Below are 22245 nucleotides of genomic sequence, written 5' to 3' on the forward strand. Positions count from 1 at the left end.
CAATGAGGACAATTTTTAAAGAGACTCAATTTTATTTCAGAACGTCAATTTCAAGAAACTTAACTTAATGCCTCCCCAAAGGTCTCCTGTTCTAGAGGCTTGTCCTTTTTCCAAACGAGTGAAGCTTTGAATCACCAACTCAGTTTTAATCCTAGTTTAGGTGGATTATGTTTAAGATGATCACATCATCTTAAAAGTGCTACTTGAGTTGCTTAATGTCCATTCCTACTAATAATTAATGCACAGACTAAATATTACTTGACTGGATTTAAATCATGCCATGATAATTTGGGAATTTTAATAAACCAGTCAATTATGGCAAGTAAAAGAAAAAACAAATAAAGTTTCTATAATGATGTAAAAAAACCCAGTTGGATCATTGTCCTTCTAAGAGGACCGACATGCCATTTCAATCCCACACTACGTGACTGACATCTAAAATAACCAAACTAGCCTTACAAATGATTAAATAGCAAACATTGGAGGGAAAAGTTTCAGCCAAGTCATATTCACAAAGGTTAACCTAAAATGAGCTTTTTCCACTTCATGATTTTCTAGCATTCCATTATTTGCGCTATACTCAAGAGCAGGAAGCAGTTGTCATTTCAGAAGTTGTGCCAATAGATCAGTTGCAGCCTCCATCTCAACCAAAAGGATAGACACTTCAGTTGGTGAATAATTAGGCAATTAAATATTCAGAATCAGTTTATTGGAAACATAAAATAAAATGGGTATTTCATCAGAAACATTACAGGGAAAATAAAGCAGCTCATAACAATGGTTGAAAGTTTGAGGAATTTAATTATATTTTGTCATGCCACAAAAAAGCAAAGTCATTGTCTCAAGCAAGTTAAATGCATTTCTTCACATTCCCACCAGAAGGGCATGATCAACAATAATGTACATATCATCTATCCATCCCTGAGGCTATTTGGAATGGTGCAGCAGTATTTTTTAAATTAGTCATACCCTGTATAAAATCTGACTGACTATCTCAGAGCAAGCTCATGGCTACTGCAAGGATTCAAACAATGCTGAGATTCCACCTTAAGAATCTGGATTTATTCATAATAAGAACACAACTAACAGCAATTTCAAGAGCCAGGATCCCAGTGTTGGTGTATCAATTTAAGTTATGGACTGTAACATAGGCAGTTATTAATTTTGTATACACCTGGGCAACAAGGTATTGGACAAATCTAAAATATTTACTGCATGTTGTTGGCAAAGTTATATTTCTACATTGGTCAAAAACATCAAGGTATTCAAAACAAACCAGTCTTCTTCCACTTTGGTCATTTAAAGTTTCATTTAAAATTTCAGCTCTTCATACAGTGGACATACCATGTGGAGAATCTTACTAGTTATTTTTGGATACATTTATTTTTAAAATATATAGCTATCAGAATTGTTCTCAACATTACTACAAAGATTATGAAAGAATAACCTAATAACAAGATGGCCTAGCAATAAATAGTTTACAGTTAAATTTCAAAACTTGGATTAAAGATGGTTATCAACTAAATGCAAGAGAATATAGCTTCTTAGCTTCATATTCACAAGAATGGCTCAGGTATGATCTTTCAATGAAAGTAAAATATATACTTAGCAAATAAACTTTATCAAAAGCTTTTTTAAAAAAAAATCAAAATGTACACTTACATTGATAAAGTGTGAAGCTGGATGAACACAGCAGACCAAGCAGCATCTTAGGAGCACAAAAGCTGGCATGTCAGGCCTAGATCCTTCATCAGGCCCGAAACATCAGCTTTTGTGCTCTGAAGATGCTGCTTGGCCTGCTGTGTTCATCCAGCTTCACACCTTGTTATCTCGGATTCTCCAGCATCTGCAGTTCCCATTATCTGTTTTAAAGACCTTTTAAGTTACACAGACTAATGAACAAATGCTGATTAAAAGAATGATCAGGCAAAAACACTATACCATTTATCATATTAAACAGCAGTGTCAAATTTGTTTTCAATAATTGGCATCTATTTAAAAATGTACCTCTTTTGGCAAAGACTCACTTAAAAACAAGGCTGAGACCAGTCAAAAAGGTCACTGTTTAATAACTGTGTTCAGAGTAGGATCGGGGCAAAATGAAGACGTCAAGATTTTCTTTCATGCTTGACACAAAAAGCATTTCTCAATAGGTAAAGCAATTTTATATAATTCTTATTTAGGTAGCACCTTTTCAACATAAAATATCCAAAGGCACTCAGTAGATTTAGCAAAAATCTAGTAAGTTCACTGCTATTCACCTCATTACAACAGAATGTTAAGCTTCCAGCCTTCCAAAACAATACTGTTGGTGCAATTTCCCAAAAGTTTTTCAGTTAACCTCCAAATTTCAGTTAGCAATGAAATCTTCGTTGCGTGATTAAATAACATCCAGAAAAAACACAGGCACAGGTTTTACAAGTCACTTAAACCTGATCACTCCTCAGTTTGATCTGGACCTCAACGTTTACTTGATTCCTCCATATTTCTATTAAGTCTCATTTAATAAAAATCCCATCAAATTCTGTCTGGAAATTTTCAACTGGCATGACAACTACAGCCTTGTTGGAACAGAAGGAAGTTGCAGATTTTCACTATAGTGTGATGAATAAAGTGCTTCCTGATTTGACACCTAACTAGCAGAACTCTGGTTATAAGGGAGAGTGTCTGCTTGATGTGGATCCCCAGCCTCCAAAAAGGAAAAAAAAATTAACACTAATGCAATTTAAAAATGAAATTACACTTTTATCCATGTTATTATTTTGACCCATCACGTTTAACCTACTAAAGCAGTTTTATTTTCATACTTTCCCAGATCCATTCACATTATCACGGTAATCTAACACATTTTCCTCAAATTATGAAAAAGTGTAAAACAAGGAATACAGTTTTATACTTCTTGCTAAAAATTGAAGGCTAATACCCCTTCAGCTATTTGAATATATACAAGTAGTCAGCAAAATTCTGTTTTCTGCTGAAATTATTGAAAGTTTACATTGAAGTGACAATGTTTAGCAGTTTGAGAGCTGAGTAGATTCCTATTAGAGGAGTTCCCAGTTTGTTTCAGACTTGCCCAGTTATTTTAACTCTAACCTTCTCAAAAGAGAAGGTATATTGTTCAGAGAGGAAGAAGAGGCCAAATATACCACACAGAAAAAAAGATATCAAACCACAGACTAGAAAATACCTACCCGTAATCACTTGTTATGCCAAATTAACAGATCTGAGCGAGGTAGGAAACACTAGGATAGGGTCCAATGTTCAATGGGGAGAGAAGGGCAGAACAGTCAAATGTTCCCATATTCAACCGTGGGTAAATGTTCCCACACTCCAAATCAAGCTGATTGGAGATAGATGTTACAAGTACAGTGGGAGCAAATACATCATGACTGGCTCCACTATCTTCCCTGTCCATGATCAAAGAGACGACCTATCTAAACTCACTAGGGCATTTGTGGTGTCCTTAACAGCTGCCTGTGCTTCTGGAAATGAATTAGGAATGACCAGAAATAGAAAAAAAACGCAAGATATACAGAGACTATATAAACATCTTAATAGGAGGAAGAAAAAGCAGCACAGGACAGTATTGCACCTGAGAATAATCACAGACTTAGCTCAGTTTCAACAAGCCACTTTGGCAGCCACGAGGATGTAAAATACTGACTGAAAAATGAAGATGGAATGTACCAAGCTTTATATAATAGTGCAATGGCTGGCTTAAGTTCAGAGTATTCCTAAGAAAATAGGGAACTGCAACTAAATAAATACTCACTATGTTTTCAATATTGTCACAGCGGTCAGAAACAGAAAAAAGGACAAAAAGTATAAATCAAAATTCCACCTTATAAATTGAGGACCATGGAATAATTTATACAAACATTGTGAAAAATGAATAGTTAAACAATACCCAAAAACCTCAATGTTGATTACAAGAGGCCAAAGTATACACAGACGATTATAAAATTTTATTTTAGAGGGTGGGAAGGAACGTGCAAGCATGAAAACCTATGAAGCTCCCTCGAGGTAATAAGCAAAGATTGAAACGTGCTGGTTCCAACCTTCTCCTCTTCTTCAGAGCGAGAGAGATTATTAGATCTGCAGAACCAAGCTGGCTGCAGAAACATTATCACCACCACCCACAGTCTGATAGACCTCAGTACATACTAGCACTGGAGCAACACAAATTTCATAGCTGTACTCCTCCCAACAAGAAACAGGGCGATCTTCTTCAAGTGGAATTTTCTTACTCCCTTGTTCACGACTTATAGAAAAAGAATCATCCATAATCAACTTGGCTTTGCTGGTATCAATATTTGGTGAGCCACAAACATGGCGATTTGCAGTTAGTGAAGCTTTGGCAGCTGCTGACATCGTGTTTCTCCAAAAGGACCCTTTAGCAATAATGATTGCCTGGAAAGCAAGAGTATGAACATGCAGACGTGTCAGTCTGCGGTGTGAGCTTTTTATTTCCTGAGAATTTAAGATACGATACACATCCCGCATTTGATCAAGTACATTTGCTACTCTTGGGTAAGGGTCAGACAAGACAGTGATATTGGATCCCTTTAACATGCTAAGAAGATTGGGTAACTCTTGTTCATTCATTCCTAATGAGTCTACATGAGTGACAACATGGGATAAAAGTTTGCTCAGAACACTGCTGTCCACAAAAGAGGCCATTTCAAAATGGATTCCAGTGATGCTATCAATTGATAACATGAGATCCTGGAGCAATCTTAACCGCTCATCAAGCTGACCTGTAAGAAAAAAAGAAGTTTGTTAATGCATCATGATGCATTGGTACATTCTAATTGTTCAAAAATAATATTTTTGGCATGGAGTAAAACTATGCCAGTTTCCTCAACCAACCCAATATGAATTGCAAACTTTTCTCTGAAAATAGCAAATAAGCCAAAAAATTTGTTCAATATACAAACCTTACCAAGCTATTCATATTAGGTGCAGACAGAGCTAAATTCCCAAGCATAATGTGGTGTGTTTTGACATATTAAGCAAGTCACTTCCAATTAATAAAATGTCAAGGTCATTTTCACTTCTTCAGTCAACATCAATGTGTGTTTTACTTGATAATTGTGACCAACAGCTGAAGTAATGAGCAGATGTATCCATACCACTTCATGTGATTAAGGGAAGATGGAATTATTTCGGAACCAGAGGACACAGTTTAAAAATAAGGGGTAGGCCATTTAGAACAGAGTTGAGGAAAATCTTCTTCACCCAGAGTGGTGGATATGTGGAATGCGCTGCCCCAGAAGGCAGTGGAGGCCAACTCTCTGGATACTTTCAAGAAAGAGATGGATAGAGCTCTTACAGATAGTGGAATCAAGGGTTATGGGGATAAGGCAGGAACAGGATACTGATTGTGGATGATCAGCCGTGATCATAATGAATGGTGGTGCTGGCTCGAAGGGCCGAATGGCCTACTCCTGCACCTATTGTCTAACTTAGGCTCACCCTCAGATGACTGTGTGTGGATTCTGCACATTCTCCCCACTTCGGTGTGGGTTTCTACCGGGTGCTCCAGTTTCCTCCCATAGTCCAAAAGATGTGCAGGTTAGGGGGAATGGGGTATGCTGAATTGCCTATAGTATCCAGGGATGTGCAGGCTAGGTAGATTAACCACGGGAAATGCAGGGTTATAGGGATAGGATGGGGGATTGGGTCTGAGCGGGATGCTCTTCGGAGGGTCAATGTGGACTTATTGGGCCAAAATGGCCTGTTTCCACACTGTAGGAAGTTTCATTGTGCTGCATTCAACTTCAAAAGATGCTCTGATTTACTTAACATGCCAAGGAAGTCACTTTAGAGTAGAGCAAGGGTCTGGAAGCTAAATTAGTTTCCATTCAATCCCTGAAGTCAACCATAACTGCTAAAAGCCAATCAAAAAAAGCTTCCAAATCCAAAATTTTAAATGAATCCTCAAATAAAAAGTGGTGTTCCTAGAAGTAGCAGATTCTTGCCTACTCTCAACTGGCTTTCTACATTTTGACACAGGAAGAAAATTCAGCAACTCAAAAGGAAGGCACTGCACTGTACTACACAAAAAATGATCACACATGAAGTTAACTGTACAGTTTGTTACAACACTGTATGGCTCTTATGGGATAAAAACTGAACCTAAAACATCAATGTGTTTGACTAATTTGAAGCAAATTAAATACATAAAATTCACATTTATTGCTAACCAAAGAAAGCATGCAAGTGAAAGACAGAAAGGAGGCTAGGATAATTAAACTTGTACACCAAAGAAAGAGCACATAGCAGCATTTTGTAAATAAAGGAGGGGGGAAAGGAAGAGTTGCAGGCAGATGTCAACATAAATCCTCTTTTGGAAGCTTGAAAAAGTAGAATTTGAAACAACTCACACACCAAATAGAATACCCAGGGAGCACACACCAAATGCCTTGGTGTGCGTGTACTGTCAAGAGTATCAATGGGAGTTGGGAAGCAAAGTACGCTGTTCCTGGCCAATGTTACACATGCAGGATTGAAATTAACTCTGATTTGTCCTTAACTGCTTATTGGCCAACTACGTAAATGATGACAAAGGAGTCAAAAATAGAAACTAAGTACATACAGAAAACTACTGAAGAGGAAAAGAAAAGAAAAGAAAAAGGTGAAACAACAGCAATAGAAAAAAGTCACAAGAGATATGCATGTTTTGTTGGGATAGACACCTAGCTCATCCTATCTACCTTGAATCTATCAAGGAGTGCTTGATTGTAGTTGTTTTCAGCCATATTGCTTTGCACAATCAGAAATTGAAGGACAGTGCCCATAGCAGCTTTCAAATTACTAGCAAGGTAAATTGTACTCATTAATACTTATGGACAATGCAACAACTTCAGACTAGGATAGATCCAAAAAAAAATTGCTATTAGGTGCTATGCCACTGTTGCATTAGTATTGCATAAACGACATCACTGTGGCCCACTAGTGAAATGCTTTGAATGATGTTAAGGTGTACTTGTGCAGCAGATACAAACCAAGCTTGCCACAGTAAATTAGGCATGTCTACACACTACATACAATCTACACATTTTAAGTGACATGATGAGTGTTAATAACTCAGTTATTAACTTTTACAATAATAAAAAGAATGACGTTTTTGTGATTTCCCACATCCAAAGTGCTGGGAGAAATTCAGCCACTCTGGCAGCATCTGGAGATAAAATCTGTTAATGTTACAAATCCAGTGACCAGTTTTGACAAACTATTACTAGACTCTCAACGCTAACAGTTTTTTTCTTTCTATAGATGCTGCAAGGCCTGCTGAGTTTCTTCCAGCATTGTTTTTAATGAGTTAACTGTTAAGAGTATAGTCTCATCCTCCCAGTACTTAGTTGTCATTGGGAGTTCTTAGAAAAAATTATGCCTTTTTTTGACTGTAAGAGATTTGATCTGCTGCTTACAGCAACTTGCCATGTAAAAGCTAATGTAAATTGAATGGGTAACAATCAATTCTATTCATTTGCCTGAATCCTTGCTTGGTCACTTCCCAGAATTGTACATTCTGGCCCAATGTCTCAAAAGGCAAATGGAAAACAATCCAGGTTTTTAAAAAAGTCTGTATAAAACAAACATTCAACTACTAAACTGTTTCTTTCACCAAATCAATTTCAGATCTAGGCCATTTTGATAACTGCAATAAGATATACTCAAACATTTATCAAACAAAAAAGTCAGCAAAATTAATTCTAACTATATGGTTTAATATTTTAAGTTTATTGATCTAATAAAATGATCAAAATTGTATTGCCTGTGAAAATTTTTACCACATCCCTTTTCACGCAAATCCAATACAAAATTCTACATCACTCCATGCTAGTCAGTTGAAGAGAAAGCAGAGGTGGAAATACACTAAATAATTGCTGCTGGATGAATATCATCAACAGAAGCAGCTTCAATGTGGACACGAGAACAGTGCTGTCTTTAACATTAACAATATCCTCCATGTGGTTAAAACAATTGTCCCTTAACAGTTAGATTTCAGCATTACCATATTTCATGCAGAAACTAGGGTCTTCAATATGAAGAAAAGAAAACTACGAAAATAGGGGGGGGCAAGTTGGCTACAGCAGATTGGTTAAATGAATTATAGCAATTATTGGCAGACAAGCAACAGTTAGTTCTACAGAAATAGTACGTGATCTACACATGTATAATTCACTTAGGCACAAACATCTAAAAGGGAAAGGTAAATCAAATCAATGCTTTAAAAAAATGTTAAAGACTACATTAAATTAAATGGATGTAGCTTATAAAAAGATACTAGAAAGACAAACTAAGAGTACCGGGAACAATTTCAAACCCAGCAGCAGAGGACCAAGAAACTGACAAAATAAGGGAAAACAAATGCAAGCCAGCAAGAAATGCAGCTTGTAAAAGTTTCATAAAGTATGTGGAAAGAAAAGATTAGCTCAGACAAAATGAGCACATTAAAAGTTGAGACATGAGAACAAAGAGATTTTTAAAGAAATAAAGCAATTCGTTTGCTTTGTCTTCACAATGATACAGAAAATCTCCCAGAAATACTAGGTGTTAAAGAACTATTGAATCTGAGGATCTCAAAACTATTAGTATTATTTTTAAAAAAAGTACTTCTAAAAAAGTTAATCAAGGATCAAATTCCATGGACGAGAAGAACTGCATTCCAGTGATGAATGAAGTAGCTATAGAGATAGATAACCAAATGTGTGTATTGTTGTTTAAAATTCTACAGATTCTGGAAAGGCCTCAGCAGAAAGTAGCAAACATAACGCCACTATATAAAAGGGGAGGGAGGAGGAAAATGGGAACTACAGATGTTAGTTTAAACGTTAGAAGCAGCTAAGTCTATTTTAAAAGGATGTGATATCAAAAAGACTTACTTTTCAATACTGCTAAAATTGTGTACAGACACCATAGAACATACAACATTACAGCACAGTACAGGCCCTTCGGCCCTCGATGTTGTGCCGACCTGTCATACCGATCTGAAGCCCATCTAACCTACACTATTCCATTTACGTCCATATGCTTATCCAGTGACAACTTAAATGTACCTAAAGTTGGCGAATCTACCACCGTTGCAGGCAAAGTGTTCCATTCCCTTACTACTCGGAGTAAAGAAACTACCTCTGACATCTGTCCTATATCTTTCACCCCTCAATTTAAAGCTATGCCCCCGCGTGCTCGCCGTCACCATTCTAGGAAAAAGGCTCTCCCTATCCACCCTATCTAACCCTCTGATTATTTTATATGTTTCAATGAAGTCACCTCTCAACCTTCTCTCCAATGAAAACAGCCTCAAGTCCCTCAGCCTCTCCTCATAAGACCTTCCCTCCAATACCAGGCAACATCCTAGAAAATCTCCTCTGCACCCTTTCCAAAGCTTCCACATCCATCTTATAATGCGGTGACCAGAACTGTACGCAATACTCCAAGTGCAGTCGCACCAGAGTTTTGTACAGCTGCAGCATAACCTCTTGGTGCTGGAACTAGATCCCTCTATTAATAAAGCTAAAACACTGTATGCCTTCTTAACAGCCCTGTCAACCTGGGTGGCAACTTTCAAGGATCTGTGTACATGGACACCAAGATCTCTCTGCTCATCTACACTACTAAGAATCTTACCATTAGCCCTGTACTTTGCCTTCTGGTTACTCCTACCAAAGTGCATCACCTCACACTTGTCTGCATTAAACTCCATTTGCCACCTCTCCGCCCAGCTCTGCAGCTTATCTATGTTTCTCTGCAACCTACAACATCCTTCGTCACTATCCGCAACTCCACCGACCTTAGTGTCGTCTGCAAATTTACTAACCCATCCTCCTACGCCCTCATCCAGGTCATTTATAAAAATGACAAACAGCAGTGGACCCAACACCGACCCTTGCGGTACATCACTAGTGACTGATCTCCAGGATGAACATTTCCCATCAACTACCACGCTCTGTCTTCTTTCAGCAAGCCAATTTCTGATCCAAACTGCTATATCTCCCACAATTCCATTCCTCCGCATTTTGTACAATAGCCTACTGTGGGGAACCTTATCGAATGCCTTGCTGAAATCCATATACACCACATCAACCGGTTTACTCTCATCTACCCGATTGGTCACCTTCTCAAAGAACTCAATAAGGTTTGTGAGGCACGACCTTCACTTCACAAAACCGTGCTGACTATCCCTAAAAAATTTATTCTTTTCTAGATGATTATAAATCCTATCCCTTATATCCTTTTCCAACACTTTGCCAACAACTGAGGTAAGGCTCACTGGTCTATAATTACCAGGGTTGTCTCTACTCCCCTTCTTGAACAGGGGAACCACATTTGCTATCCTCCAGTCGTCTGGCACTATTCCTGTAGACAATGACGAGTTAAAGATCAATGCCAAAGGCTTGGCAATCTCCTCCCGTGCTTCCCAGAGGATCCTAGGATAAATCCCATCCGGCCCAGGGGACTTATTTATCTTCACCCTGTGAAGGATTTCTAATACCTCTTCCTTGTGAACCTCAATCCCACCTAGTCTAGTAGCCCGTATCTCAGTATTCTCCTCGACAAAATTGTCGTTTTCTAGAGTGAATACTGTTGAAAAATATTCATTTAGCACTTCCCCTATCTCCTCTGACTCCACACACAACTTCCCACTACTATCCTTGATTGGCCCTAATCTTTTACTTTCGTCATTCTTTTATTCCTTAAATACCTAAAGAAAGCCTTAGGGTTTACCCTGATCCTATACGCCAACAACTTCTCATGTCTCCTCCTGGCTCTTCTGAGCTCTCTCTTTAGGTCCTTCCTGGCTACCTCGTAGCCCTCAAGCACCCTAACTGAGCCTTCACATCTCATCCTAACATAAGCCTTCTTCTTCCTCTTGACCAGAGATTCCACCTCCTTCGTAAACCACGGCTCCCGCACTCTACAGCTTCCTCCCTGCTTGACAGGTATATACTTATCTAGGACATAGAGGAGCTTTTCCTTGAATAAGCTCCACATTTCTATTGTGCCCATCCCCTGCAGTTTCCTTCCCCATCCTATGCTCCCTAAATCTTGCCTAATTTCATCGTAATTGCCTTTCCCCCAGCTATAACTCTTGCCCAGTGGTATACACCTATCCCTTTCCATCACTCAAGTAAACATAACAGAATTGTGATCGCTATCACCAAAGTGCTCACCTCCTTCCAAATCTAACACCTGGCCAGGCTCATTACCCAGTACCAAATCTCATGTGGCTTCGCCCCTTGTTGGCCTATCTACACGCTGTGTCAGGAAGCCCTCCTGCACACTCTGGACAAAAACTGACCCATCTATAGTACTCAAACTATAGTGTTCCCAGTCAATATTTGGAATGTTGAAGTCCCCCATGACAACTACCCTGTCTCTCTCACTCCTATCAAGAATCGTCTTTGCTATCCATTCCTCTGCATCTCTGGAACTATTCGGAGGCCTATAGAAAATTCCCAACAGGGTGACCTCTCCTTTCCTGTTTCTAACCTCAGCCGATACTACCACAGTTGACGAGTCCCCAGACATCCTTTCTGCAACTGTAATACTGTCCTTGTCCAACAATGCCACACCTCCGCCCCTTTTACCATCTTCTCTGTTCTTAATGAAACATCTAAATCCCGGAACCTGCAACAACCATTCCTGTCCCTGCTCTATCCATGTCTCCAAAATGGCCACAACATCGAAGTCCCAGGTACTAACCCATGCTGCAAGTTCACCCACCTTATTCCGGGCACTCCTGGCATTGAAGTGGACACACTTCAAACCAACTTCTTGCTTGCCGGTGCCATCTTGCTTCCCTGAAACTTTATTTCGGACCACCCTACTCTCAACCTTTTCTATACTCCAACTACAAATTTGGTTCCCATCCCCCTGCTGAATTAGTTTAAACCCACCCGAATAGCCTTAGCAAATTTCCCCCCGGGATATCGGTACCCCTCTGGTTCAGGTGAAGACCATCTTGCTTGTAGAGGTCCCACCTACCCCAGAAAGAGCCCCAATTATCCAAGAATCCAAAACCCTCCCTCCTGCATCATCCCTGTAGCCACGTGTTCAACTCCTCTCTCTCCCTATTCCTCGCCTCACTAGCATGTGGCACGGGCAACAAACCAGAGACAACAACTCTGTTTGTCCTAAGGGAATACATGAATAGGGAAATCATGTTTGACAAACTTGGGAATTTTTTTGGAGGATTTCACTTGCAGCATGGATAAAGGATAATCAAGAGATGCAACTGGATTTTTAAAAGATTCTTGGTAGAAGTTCCATACAGGAAGTTAGTCAACAAAATTGGAACTTACAGGATGTCGTGGCATGGATTGAGAATTGGTTCAAAGAAAGCAGAGGGGATAGGTATCATTCTTAGGGATAGCAAGAACTGCAGATGCTGGAGTCAGAATCAATGGAGCGTGGAGTTAGAGGAACACAACAGGTCAGGCGGCATCAGAAGTGCAGGACAGTTGACATTTCAGGCCTAGACCCTTCATCAGGACTGGGAAGGGAGCTGGGAAATAAAGGGAAAGGATGAGACTGGGTTCTGAAGAAGCATCAAGGTCCAAAATGTCAGCTTTCCTGCTCCTCTGATGCTGCTTAGCCTGCTGTGTTCATCCAGCTCTACACTGTTATCTGAGACTTGGGGAAGCCTAGTGAGATGGTGCTAGGTGGATGCAGGGATAGTGGATAGTGGTCAATGGTAAGAGAGTGAGGTGGATAGGCGGGGAAGGTAGAGTTAGGTCAAGGAGGCAAGGATGAGGCCAAGGGGGAGTAGATTTTGAAATTGGTAAAATCTACGTTTTGGCCATTAGGCTGTAGGCTCCAAGGTGGAATAGGAGGTGTTGCTTCTCCAGTTTGCGTGTGGCATCATTATGGCACTGGAGGCAGCCCAGGATGGACATGTCACCAAGGGTACGAGAGGGCCAGTTGAAATGGCTAGCAACCGGTTATTGATTATAGCGTACAGAGTGCAGGTGCTCTGCAAATCTATCTACGTTTGGTCTCACTGATGTAGAGGAGTCCACACTGGGAGCAACAGATACAGTAGACCAGGTTGGAGGATATACCTCCTGGAAAGGTGCCAGGTGTGGTGGGGAATGTGGAGCAGATGAAGTGGTTTTGGAGTGAGCAGTTCCTCCAAAAGGCAGATAGGGGTGGAGAGGGAAATTTCTTTGTTGAAGTTGTCAGATTGTAGGTGGTGGAAATGGCAGATGATGATACACCGGATGAGGAAGTTTGCGGTGCACTATGAGAGGACCAGGGGAATGCTCTATTTTTATTGGGGGACAAGGGTTCGAGAGCAGAAGTGCAAGAAATGCAAGAGATGCAGCTGAGGGCATCTTTGATCAGCAGTAGAGCAGCGAGTTGTGGTCCTTGACATAGGAGGACATCAGCGATGCCCGCGAGTGGAACACCCTATCTAGGGAGCAGAGGCAGAAGAATTGGAAGTAAGGGGTCACGTTCTTGTGGGGCGAGGGCGGTGGGTGAGAGGTGATGTTGTCAAAGTAGCTGTGGGAGGCGGTGGAATTGAAATAGGTGTTGGTGCTGAGATGGTTACCGAAAATGGAGACAGAGCAGTCCAGGAAGAAGAGGAAAGTATGAGGAGATAGTCCAGGTGAATTTGAGACTGCAGTGGAAGGTGTTAGTAAAATTGCTGAACTGTTCAAGCTCCTCACAGGAGCATGAGGCAGCGCCAATACAGTCACTGATATAGCAGGGGAAGAGATGAGGGATGGTGCCAGTGTAACAGAAGACTGACTGTTCCACCTTCATTCTTAGAATGGCAGGCTGTTATCAGTCAAGTTCCACCAGAAATCGGTGCTGAGTCCGCAACTGTTCACAATCTTTGTTAGTGTTTTAGATAGAGGACATCTGTAATGTTTTAAAATTTGCTGATGACAAAACCAGGATGGAACACAAGTTGTGAAGAGGATGTATGGAAACTGCAAATAAGGTAGGTGACTGGGCTACATTGTGCTGTTCGAAATGTCATCGGGCTAAGTGTGAAGACAGACACTTTGGTACAGAAGAAAGGCAGATTTTTTTTTGAGAGGAGTGATAGGCAAGTGCTGGTGGCCAAAAAGGACCTGGGTATTCTGGTTCATGACCATGAAAGGTCACTTGCAGGTGTAACAACCAATTAGGAAGGCAAAATGGTATATTGGCCATCATAAGGGGACTTGAGCAGATGTCTTGCTGCAATCACATAGAGCTTCAGTGAAACCTCACCTGGAGTACTGGAGAGAAATTTGGACACCTTAGTTCAGGAAGAATATACTGTCATCAGTGAGTACAATGGAGATTCACCAGACTAGTCCCTGGGATGGCAGGCATGTTTTAAAAGAGAGAAAGAGAGATTGTGGAGACCTGGTCAACATTCTTCAGAGATTTTAAAAACAAGAGTGGTCGCTGTAAAACTTACAAAATTCTTACAAGACAAGTAAATGAGACATTTGGATGAACACAGGTCAGGTAGCAGAGGAGCAAGAAAGTCGATGTTTCAGGTTGAGGCCCTTCATCAGGACTGAAGAAGGGTCCCAACCCGAAATGTCAATTTTCCTGCTCCTCTAATGCTGCCTGACCTGCTGTGTTCCTTCTGCTATGCTGCATTGACTCCAACTTCTGCATTTACAGTTTTTGCTATCTCCTCGAAGAGATGTTTCCCTGGCTGGCGAGTCTAGAACTGGAAGGCAAATCGCAGAATGAGGGTTAAGCCAATAAGCCCAAAGACAAAGAGGTATTTATTCACTCAGAAGGTGGAAAACCTTTGGGAGTTTTCTGCCAGAAACGGCTGTGGAAGCTTTAGAGTATGCCCAAGTCAGAAATTAATAAATTTCTGGAGACTAATGACAGCGATGAATATAGTGTGACGAAATGGCACTGAGTCATAATGACTAGCCATAATCTAATTGAATGGCTGTGCAGATACAAGGGGCTGAAAAGCCCACTCCTGTTCCTCTCCTCCAAAATAAGTAACCACTACTGGCACATGCAACCATTAAGAAGCACTTTGAATTTGGTAAATTCAAAGAATTCTTTAAAAGTTTGTTTCAAGTGTTTCAATTTCTTACTTCAATATAACAATAAAACAGCATAAATCATACTAATTATTTCATGCATTAAATGTTAATTAAAATTAGTAATAAAAATTAGCGAATTGCAAAGATTATAGAGTTATAAAGGGATTTTTGTGCCAAGGCAGGTATTAGGCCAGTGGCACAAGGGATAATGTGTCGGACTTTGGATCTGAAGCCTAGAAGTTCGAGTCCTACCTGGCTCAAGTGCAATGTACTGCTTAGGGTGGCATGGCAGCTCAGTGGTTAGCACTGCAGCCTCACAGCACCAGGAACCTGGGTTCAATTCCAGCCTCAGGTGACTGTGTGGAGTTTGCAAGTTCTCCCCATGTCTGCGTGAGCTTCCTTCCAAATCCAAAAGATATGCAGGTTAGGTGGATTGGCCATAGGATTACAGAGAAAGGGTGGGGGCGGGGGCAGAAATGCTCTTCAGAGGGTTGGTGAGCTTGTTGGGCCAAATGGCCCGTTTCCACATTGTAGGAACAGTAATTGCATTGACTTTTCAACAATACAACTGGACTTCTTCATTCCTGTATGTTATTTGTAAGTGCATTTTAGTTTGGATCTTTTAAAGCACATTAAAGATGCAAAGATTCAAGGACCCTCACCAAAACACAATGCAACTGTACCTTCAGAAGACAATGAATCCTTTGACGATTTGATCTGAGAGTTGTGCGTAAACACAGCATGTAATAAGCCTTCAATACAGTAGCGTTTAATTAAGTACTAGTCATCTTATCAAATGTTTAAATTCAAGGCCACTCGAAAGGAAAAGTCAAACATTTACATTAAATGTCAACACAATGCACTAAGGCTCCTTTGCATCTAATATATCATTTAATAAACATAATTGCTACATGATCAAAAAATATAAAAGTAACTTTCAAGCTAATGTCATATGTCTTACTGCATTGCTAGCATTAACTACCCATCTCCAGTTGCATTGGAAAAAAAAACACGGAGTTTCCCTCTGAACCACAACTGTCATGGGGGGCTTAAGGACACCAAAGTGCTGCAGTTAGGAAGTTAGTTTCAAGGTTTTGAATCAGCATCAGTAAAGGGACAGTGGTACAGCTCCAAATCAGAATGGTGCAAGACTAGAAGGGGGAAAACTTGCAGGCATGGTGTTCATGAATCTGTTGCCCTGTCCTTCAAGGCACTAGTGGTCACGGGTTTGAAAGATGCTGTTGAAAGACACTTGTAGAATTGAGCAGTGCGTCTTGTAGATGACGCACATTGCTACAACTGCACATTGTTGGTGCAGGAAGTGAACGTTGAAGGTGCCGGATGGGTTGCATGCAACAGATTCTTTTTCTTTGGATGTGTCAAGCTTTGAGTGTTGTTAAACTGCTCACTAGGCAAGTGGCAAGCGTTCCATTAAAGTCCTGATTTGTAAATTGTGGGTGGCAGACACGTGGGGAGTTACTTGCCACAGAGCTCCTAGCCTCTGACTTGTTCTTGTAACCACAGTATTTGTATGACTATTTCAGTTCAGGCTCTGGATAGTAGTAACTCTGAGAAAGGAGGATTCAGCAACCGTAATTCCACTGAATTTGAAGGAGTAACAGTCAAATTCTCTCTCTTTGGAAATTAATGGGTTCAAAATGATTTTCCTTTTAGACCAGATGATGGTTATGGCCTGGCACATAAATGGCAAGGAACATATCTGCCACACATCAGCCTAAATTTCACTGCTCTCTAGATCTTGTTGAATATGGACACACCATATTTCAATATTCGAGAGGTCACGATTGGTGTTGAATACTATTCAATTGCACATCCCCACTACTGACCTTAAAATGGGGGGAAAATGTGGTGTCATTTATGATTAAGCAGCTGAAGATGGTTGGGTCCAGAACACTGCATAAGGAACTCCAGCAGTGATGTCCTGGAAATGAGATGATTTGCTTTCAATAACCACAATTAGTTGCCTAAGACGCTAGATATGGCCAGAGACTTATTCCTCCAATTTCCACTAATTCTATTACGAGGACATGCTACTATAATCAATCAAATGTTGCCTTGATGCTTAGATCGCTTTCTCGCAAGTTATATCGGTTCAGCTCTCTGTCTATGTTTGGGCAAAGGCTGTAATGAGGTCAAGAGTCAAGTGGCCCTGGCAGAATCCAAACTGCGCATCTGAGAGTAGGTTATTTCAGCAGAAAACAGCTATTTTCTCATTGAAAAGGGCACTGGAAAACACTTCAGGAGTAGGCTTCAGGGCTCTCCCTGCATCTTCTGGTAAGCCTCCACAAAACTGGGACCAGGGAAACAGTTTGAGGAGCACAGAGTCAAAGTAGTATACAACATGGAACTAAGCCCTGCGGCCGAACACCAACTTGCCCATGCCACACAAAGAATAACAAGAGTGTAACCGTGTTAACACTTGATTTTCTAATGGTATATACAATTAAGTACTCAGATTCTAAAGCAAAAAGATGGTGACATTTTGAGAGAGGTTAAGAAAGGCCACAAATATCCAACTTCCATATTTGCATAAATATGAGAACAGATCTCATAGCAGTATTGCAAATATGGAAATACTACAAAGAGAAATTGATTCCACGCATCACCAAACTGTGCCATTGCTCCTTGGTACTCTATTGTAATTGTCTGTACAGGAAATGAGTTTTGATCACAGTACAGTGACATCTGGAATAGGAACTTGATTTTCAGTACTAGCAAGAAGCTCAGGGAAAGTGTGCTGTTGATAATATGAACAATTATTTTTAAGTCAAGCTTTACTTTCAATAATTTTGTTTATTTCAGTTTCCAACAGGAGCAATGCAACTCTAAATTTTAATCTGCAGCTTCAGTTACAAGTCTACAAGAGCTTCTGGAAACTACCTCTCTTCCTTAACAGCTTCAATTTGCAACATATAATGCAACCACATTTCACTCTCACCTGGTCGAAAGGGAAAATTATCCATCATTTGAAGCCCACTAATTATCAGTAGAGATGGTTTAAACTGCTGGAGTTGAGCCTGAAAGTCTTCAAGTGACTCCAAAATGGGATTGGAAGTGTCATGATGGACTATGAACCTAAGGAGGTCAAACAATGGATTATTTTCAGCGTTTGAAACTATCAACTACAGTTAAGTACATTTATCACATTGACATATTTAGAAACATTTAGATGAAAAGAGCAGGACAACACAGATAACCACATAGTGGGTGAAATCGACTCTTCTTGAAAAGTAATGGGCAAGGCGGCCGCAGAGGAAGACAACTCAATTAATTCAGGGTTAGGCAGGATGAGAAAGGGTCATCCCACTTGGCAGAGACTGGCTGATCAGTTTGAGAGATGGGATCATTTGCTCTGCACTAATTTTGAAGCAGAGGAACTGAGACTACTGGTCTCAAATCGGAGCCCATGCCTCATTTAAGAACTAACCCCAAAACCCCAACCCTCCCACCCCTAAGTCAAACAACACCTGGCATTACCAGCAGTGATCCTCCATCTTACAACCCCAGGGGAGGTGGCCCAGCAGCAGCATATCCTCCAACATGGTGTTGCCAGCCTCTGGTTGACCAGGATTTCCTCCCCCAAGGTGCTAATTTTGGCAGAAAATCCACCAGTTGCTTGACTGCCAGAAGATATAGCAGGCGCTCTCACCTCAGTAGGTAATGGACTTCCATCCTGGAAACTCTCCCACTTTCAGACTCAGTCTGAAAATCCCAACCAGTGTTAATTTTCGGCTTTCTCCTTCAGCCAAGTTAGAACAATCATTTCTTGTCGTCTTTTGCGTTTGATTCAAAAGATGTTTTGTTACAGGATTTACCCATATTTGGAAAGGCAAGGACTGATTAGGGATAGTCAACATGGCTTTGTGTGCAGGAAATCATATCTCACTAACTTGATTGAGTTTTTTCAAGTGACAAAGAAGATTGACGAATGCAGAGCACTGGATGTTGTCCACATGTATTTCTGTAAGGCATTTGACAAAGTCCCACACGATAGACTGGTTAGCAAGGTTAGATCTCATGAAATCCAGGGACAGCTAGCCATTTGGATACAAAATTAGCTCAAAGACAGGACTTACAGAGTGGTGGTGCAGGGTTACTTTTTGGCCTGAAGGCCTGTGACCAGTATCATGCAGCAAAGCTGTGTGTTGGGTCCACTGCTTTTTATCATTTTATATAAATGATTTGAACGTGAATATAGGTGGTATGGTTAGCAAGTTTACAGATGATACTAAAATAGGTGTCGTGGTGGACAGCGAAGGAGGTTACTTCACTTGAACAAATGGGCCAAGGAGTGGCAGATGGAGTTTAATTTAGATAAATGTGAGGTGCTGCATTTTGGCAAGGAAAATCAGGGCAGGAGTTACACAGTTGATGGTAAGGTCCCAAGAAGTTTTGCTGAACAAAACGAGATCTTGAGGTGCAGGTTCATAGCATAGTGATGGCAGCATTTGGTACTCTCGTCTTGATTGATCCGTGCACTGAATATAGGAGTTGGGATGTCATGTTGCAGTTACAGGAAAACAGTGAGGCCACCTTTGGAATATGGCTTTCAATTTTGGTCTCCCGGCTACATAGGATGTTGTGAAACTTGAAAGGGTTCATAAAAGATTTACAAGCATGTTACCTGCGTTGCAGCTGGAGGGAGATGCTGAATAGCCTGTGGCTCTGCTCCCTGGAGAGTCAGAGACAGAGCGGTGACCTTATGGAGGTTTGTAAAATCATGAGAGGCATGGATAGGGGAAACAGCCAAGGTCTTTTCCGCAGGGTAATGGAGTCCAAAATGAGAGGGCATAGATTTAATGCGAGCAGGTAACGATTTAAAAGGGATCCAAGAGAGAAAGTTTTCATGCAGAGGGTGGTGCATGTATAGAATGAGCTGCCAGTTGTGGTGGAGTCTGTACAATTACAACATTTAAAAGGTATCTGGAAAGGTACATTAATAGGAAGGGTTTAAGAGGGATAGAGGCAAAATACTAGGAAACGGGACCAGATTAAATTAGGATATCCGATCAGCACGGGGAGTTAGACCAAAGAGTCTATTTCTATGCTGTACATCACTTATAATGACGTTTAACACAAACTCTCATTTTACACATTTATATCGCTCAAATTGCAGCTCTGGAATAAAAATGATTCACACTGCAGGTGATCTTATAGTTGTAGAGATAGCTTCATCCAATCTCTGGAACAGAACACCAAAGTGTCAAGAACTTGTCACAGATCAGACAGAGATAACAAAGTGTGGAGCTGCATGAACACAGCAGGCCAAGCACCATCTTAGGAGCACAAAAGCTGACATTTCAGAAGGGTCTAGGCCCGAAATGTCAGCTTTTGTACTCCTAAGATGCTGCTTGGCCTAAGCTCATCAAGCTCCACACTTTGTTTTCTCAGATTCTCCGGCATCTGCAGTTCCCATTATCACAGAGCAGACGGAGATTAAGATTCTGACTTTTCTTACTAAATTGTTACCTGAGCTGTGCTGACAACTCATTGAAAAAGGACGCATCAAACAGAAATAAAACATAATGGGAACACGTGTCTCCTCTGCAGACGTGTCAAAAGTAGACACTTAAATTAGAGAAGTCAGTAAAATGAAAACCAAGGACTTTAAATATAAGTCGGTATGAAATGCTTTCAGAGGCATTTGTTTTACAAGTCAATTTATGAAATAACTTGGTATGAATGATGAGCATGCAAACTAGCTTACAATTATTTATTAAAATTGTATGATAGTTTGGTTAATTACCTCAATTTGTGCAAACTGATTCTACAAACCTGTTTGCTCTTCGAGACACTAGCTTCCCCCATTTGGCACCGGAGGAATACTCCAGAATTAGGTGAATGTCAGTTTCATCTACAGGTTTGCTTGTAACTAGAAAGGAAGAACAGTCATTTGAAGGGGTCAAGAATTTATTAACTTATTCTAAAGCCAATAATGAAAACACCAACATTACAATCAGCTCCATGCCAGTCAGGTTATATTCTTTTTAGAAGCTCTACTCATTGTCCTGAGCTTAAAACATATTTTACGATTAGATGCAGATGCAGTTAAGGCCACAGATCAGATGAGCCATAATATTATCACATGGTCCCCTTTATTATCTTAAAGGATTTCATTGGCAAAAATTGAGATTGACCAACATGGAAAGGCAAGGAAATAAAAAACACAACTAAAATGGGATATTACATTCACTCTCACATAGCAACGCAAGCAACATTACCCCTAAACTGCTAGGCCACAATGTAACCTGAAAGATACAGAGCAAGGCTTGCATGATTATCTATCACGAAGGCGTATAGCCATAAGGAAAAATATAAAGAGATTAGACATAATAATTAATTTAAACAGGAACTCAATGTCGAAGCATCGTTACCACACCCACAGAATCAAGCCATATTTCACACCCATTCTCTCAACTGATGAGCTGATGAGTATGGCTATTGATCTTTTTTAAAAGATGATTTTTAGGCTCTCAAGAAATTGTAGCACCTTACTCTTCAAATGAAAAATATCTTCACAGACAAACAAGTTAGAATTACAAGGTTCAATCCAGAGACTGGTTTTACTGGGTGCAGAACTTGAACTAAACACAGCCACTCGTTACTGTCACAGAGTAAATTTCTTCAAACTAAAAAGGCAAATTGATTACTTATACATTATCTCAGTAGGAACATAAACAGCACTAAATTTAAACTAAATTGTGTTTGCTCTGGATCTATTCTGAATTATTTTCTACATTTATAGTCACTAGGAGGTATGCAATAGCAGCTCAGTGTGACTGGTCTACCAATTTGTTTTTAGTCCCATCCTAATTGAGAGTACAAAACCTTATATCAGAAATGCAGCATTTTCCGCCAACAACATGCTTGAAATTGTGAACCAAAAACGATACAAAGCCAACCAAATGGACTTTTGTCTTTTTTCGACCATCAATTTTGACACCTCTTTCATTAATTTCCCAATTAAGATCACAACTAACTCAGCAACTTCTACATCCCACTAATATAATTTGATATCTCTGACTGGAGGTACAGTGATTGATGATATATCATTGACTTATTTCCCCTTTACTCCATACCTTTTCACTTTCCATTGCAAGAACTATCCAATTAGTGACTTTTATAATTATCAATCATAATGTTCTTAAATCCTGAATTAGTCCTATTCTTTTAAAGTCTGTATCTCAATTTCATCCATCCA

The 22245-nt window shown here is 40.2% G+C and overlaps 1 protein-coding gene across 1 annotated transcript in view; it reads right to left on the reverse strand.

Annotated features, from left to right (window-relative positions):
* Positions 1-692: 692 nt before the first annotated feature.
* Positions 693-22245, reverse strand: part of adpgk2 (ADP-dependent glucokinase 2) — a 38392-nt gene continuing 16839 nt past the window's right edge. Inside the window, exons 4-6 of the mRNA XM_048535967.2 lie at positions 20820-20916; positions 17983-18119; positions 693-4757 (exon numbers count right to left, since the gene is read on the reverse strand). Of these exons, the coding sequence (XP_048391924.1) occupies positions 4090-4757; positions 17983-18119; positions 20820-20916 (902 nt within the window). The 3' untranslated portion in view covers positions 693-4089. The remainder of the gene's footprint in view (positions 4758-17982; positions 18120-20819; positions 20917-22245) is intronic.

This window comes from Stegostoma tigrinum, chromosome 9, assembly GCF_030684315.1.
Source record: "Stegostoma tigrinum isolate sSteTig4 chromosome 9, sSteTig4.hap1, whole genome shotgun sequence".
NCBI lineage: Eukaryota > Metazoa > Chordata > Chondrichthyes > Orectolobiformes > Stegostomatidae > Stegostoma > Stegostoma tigrinum.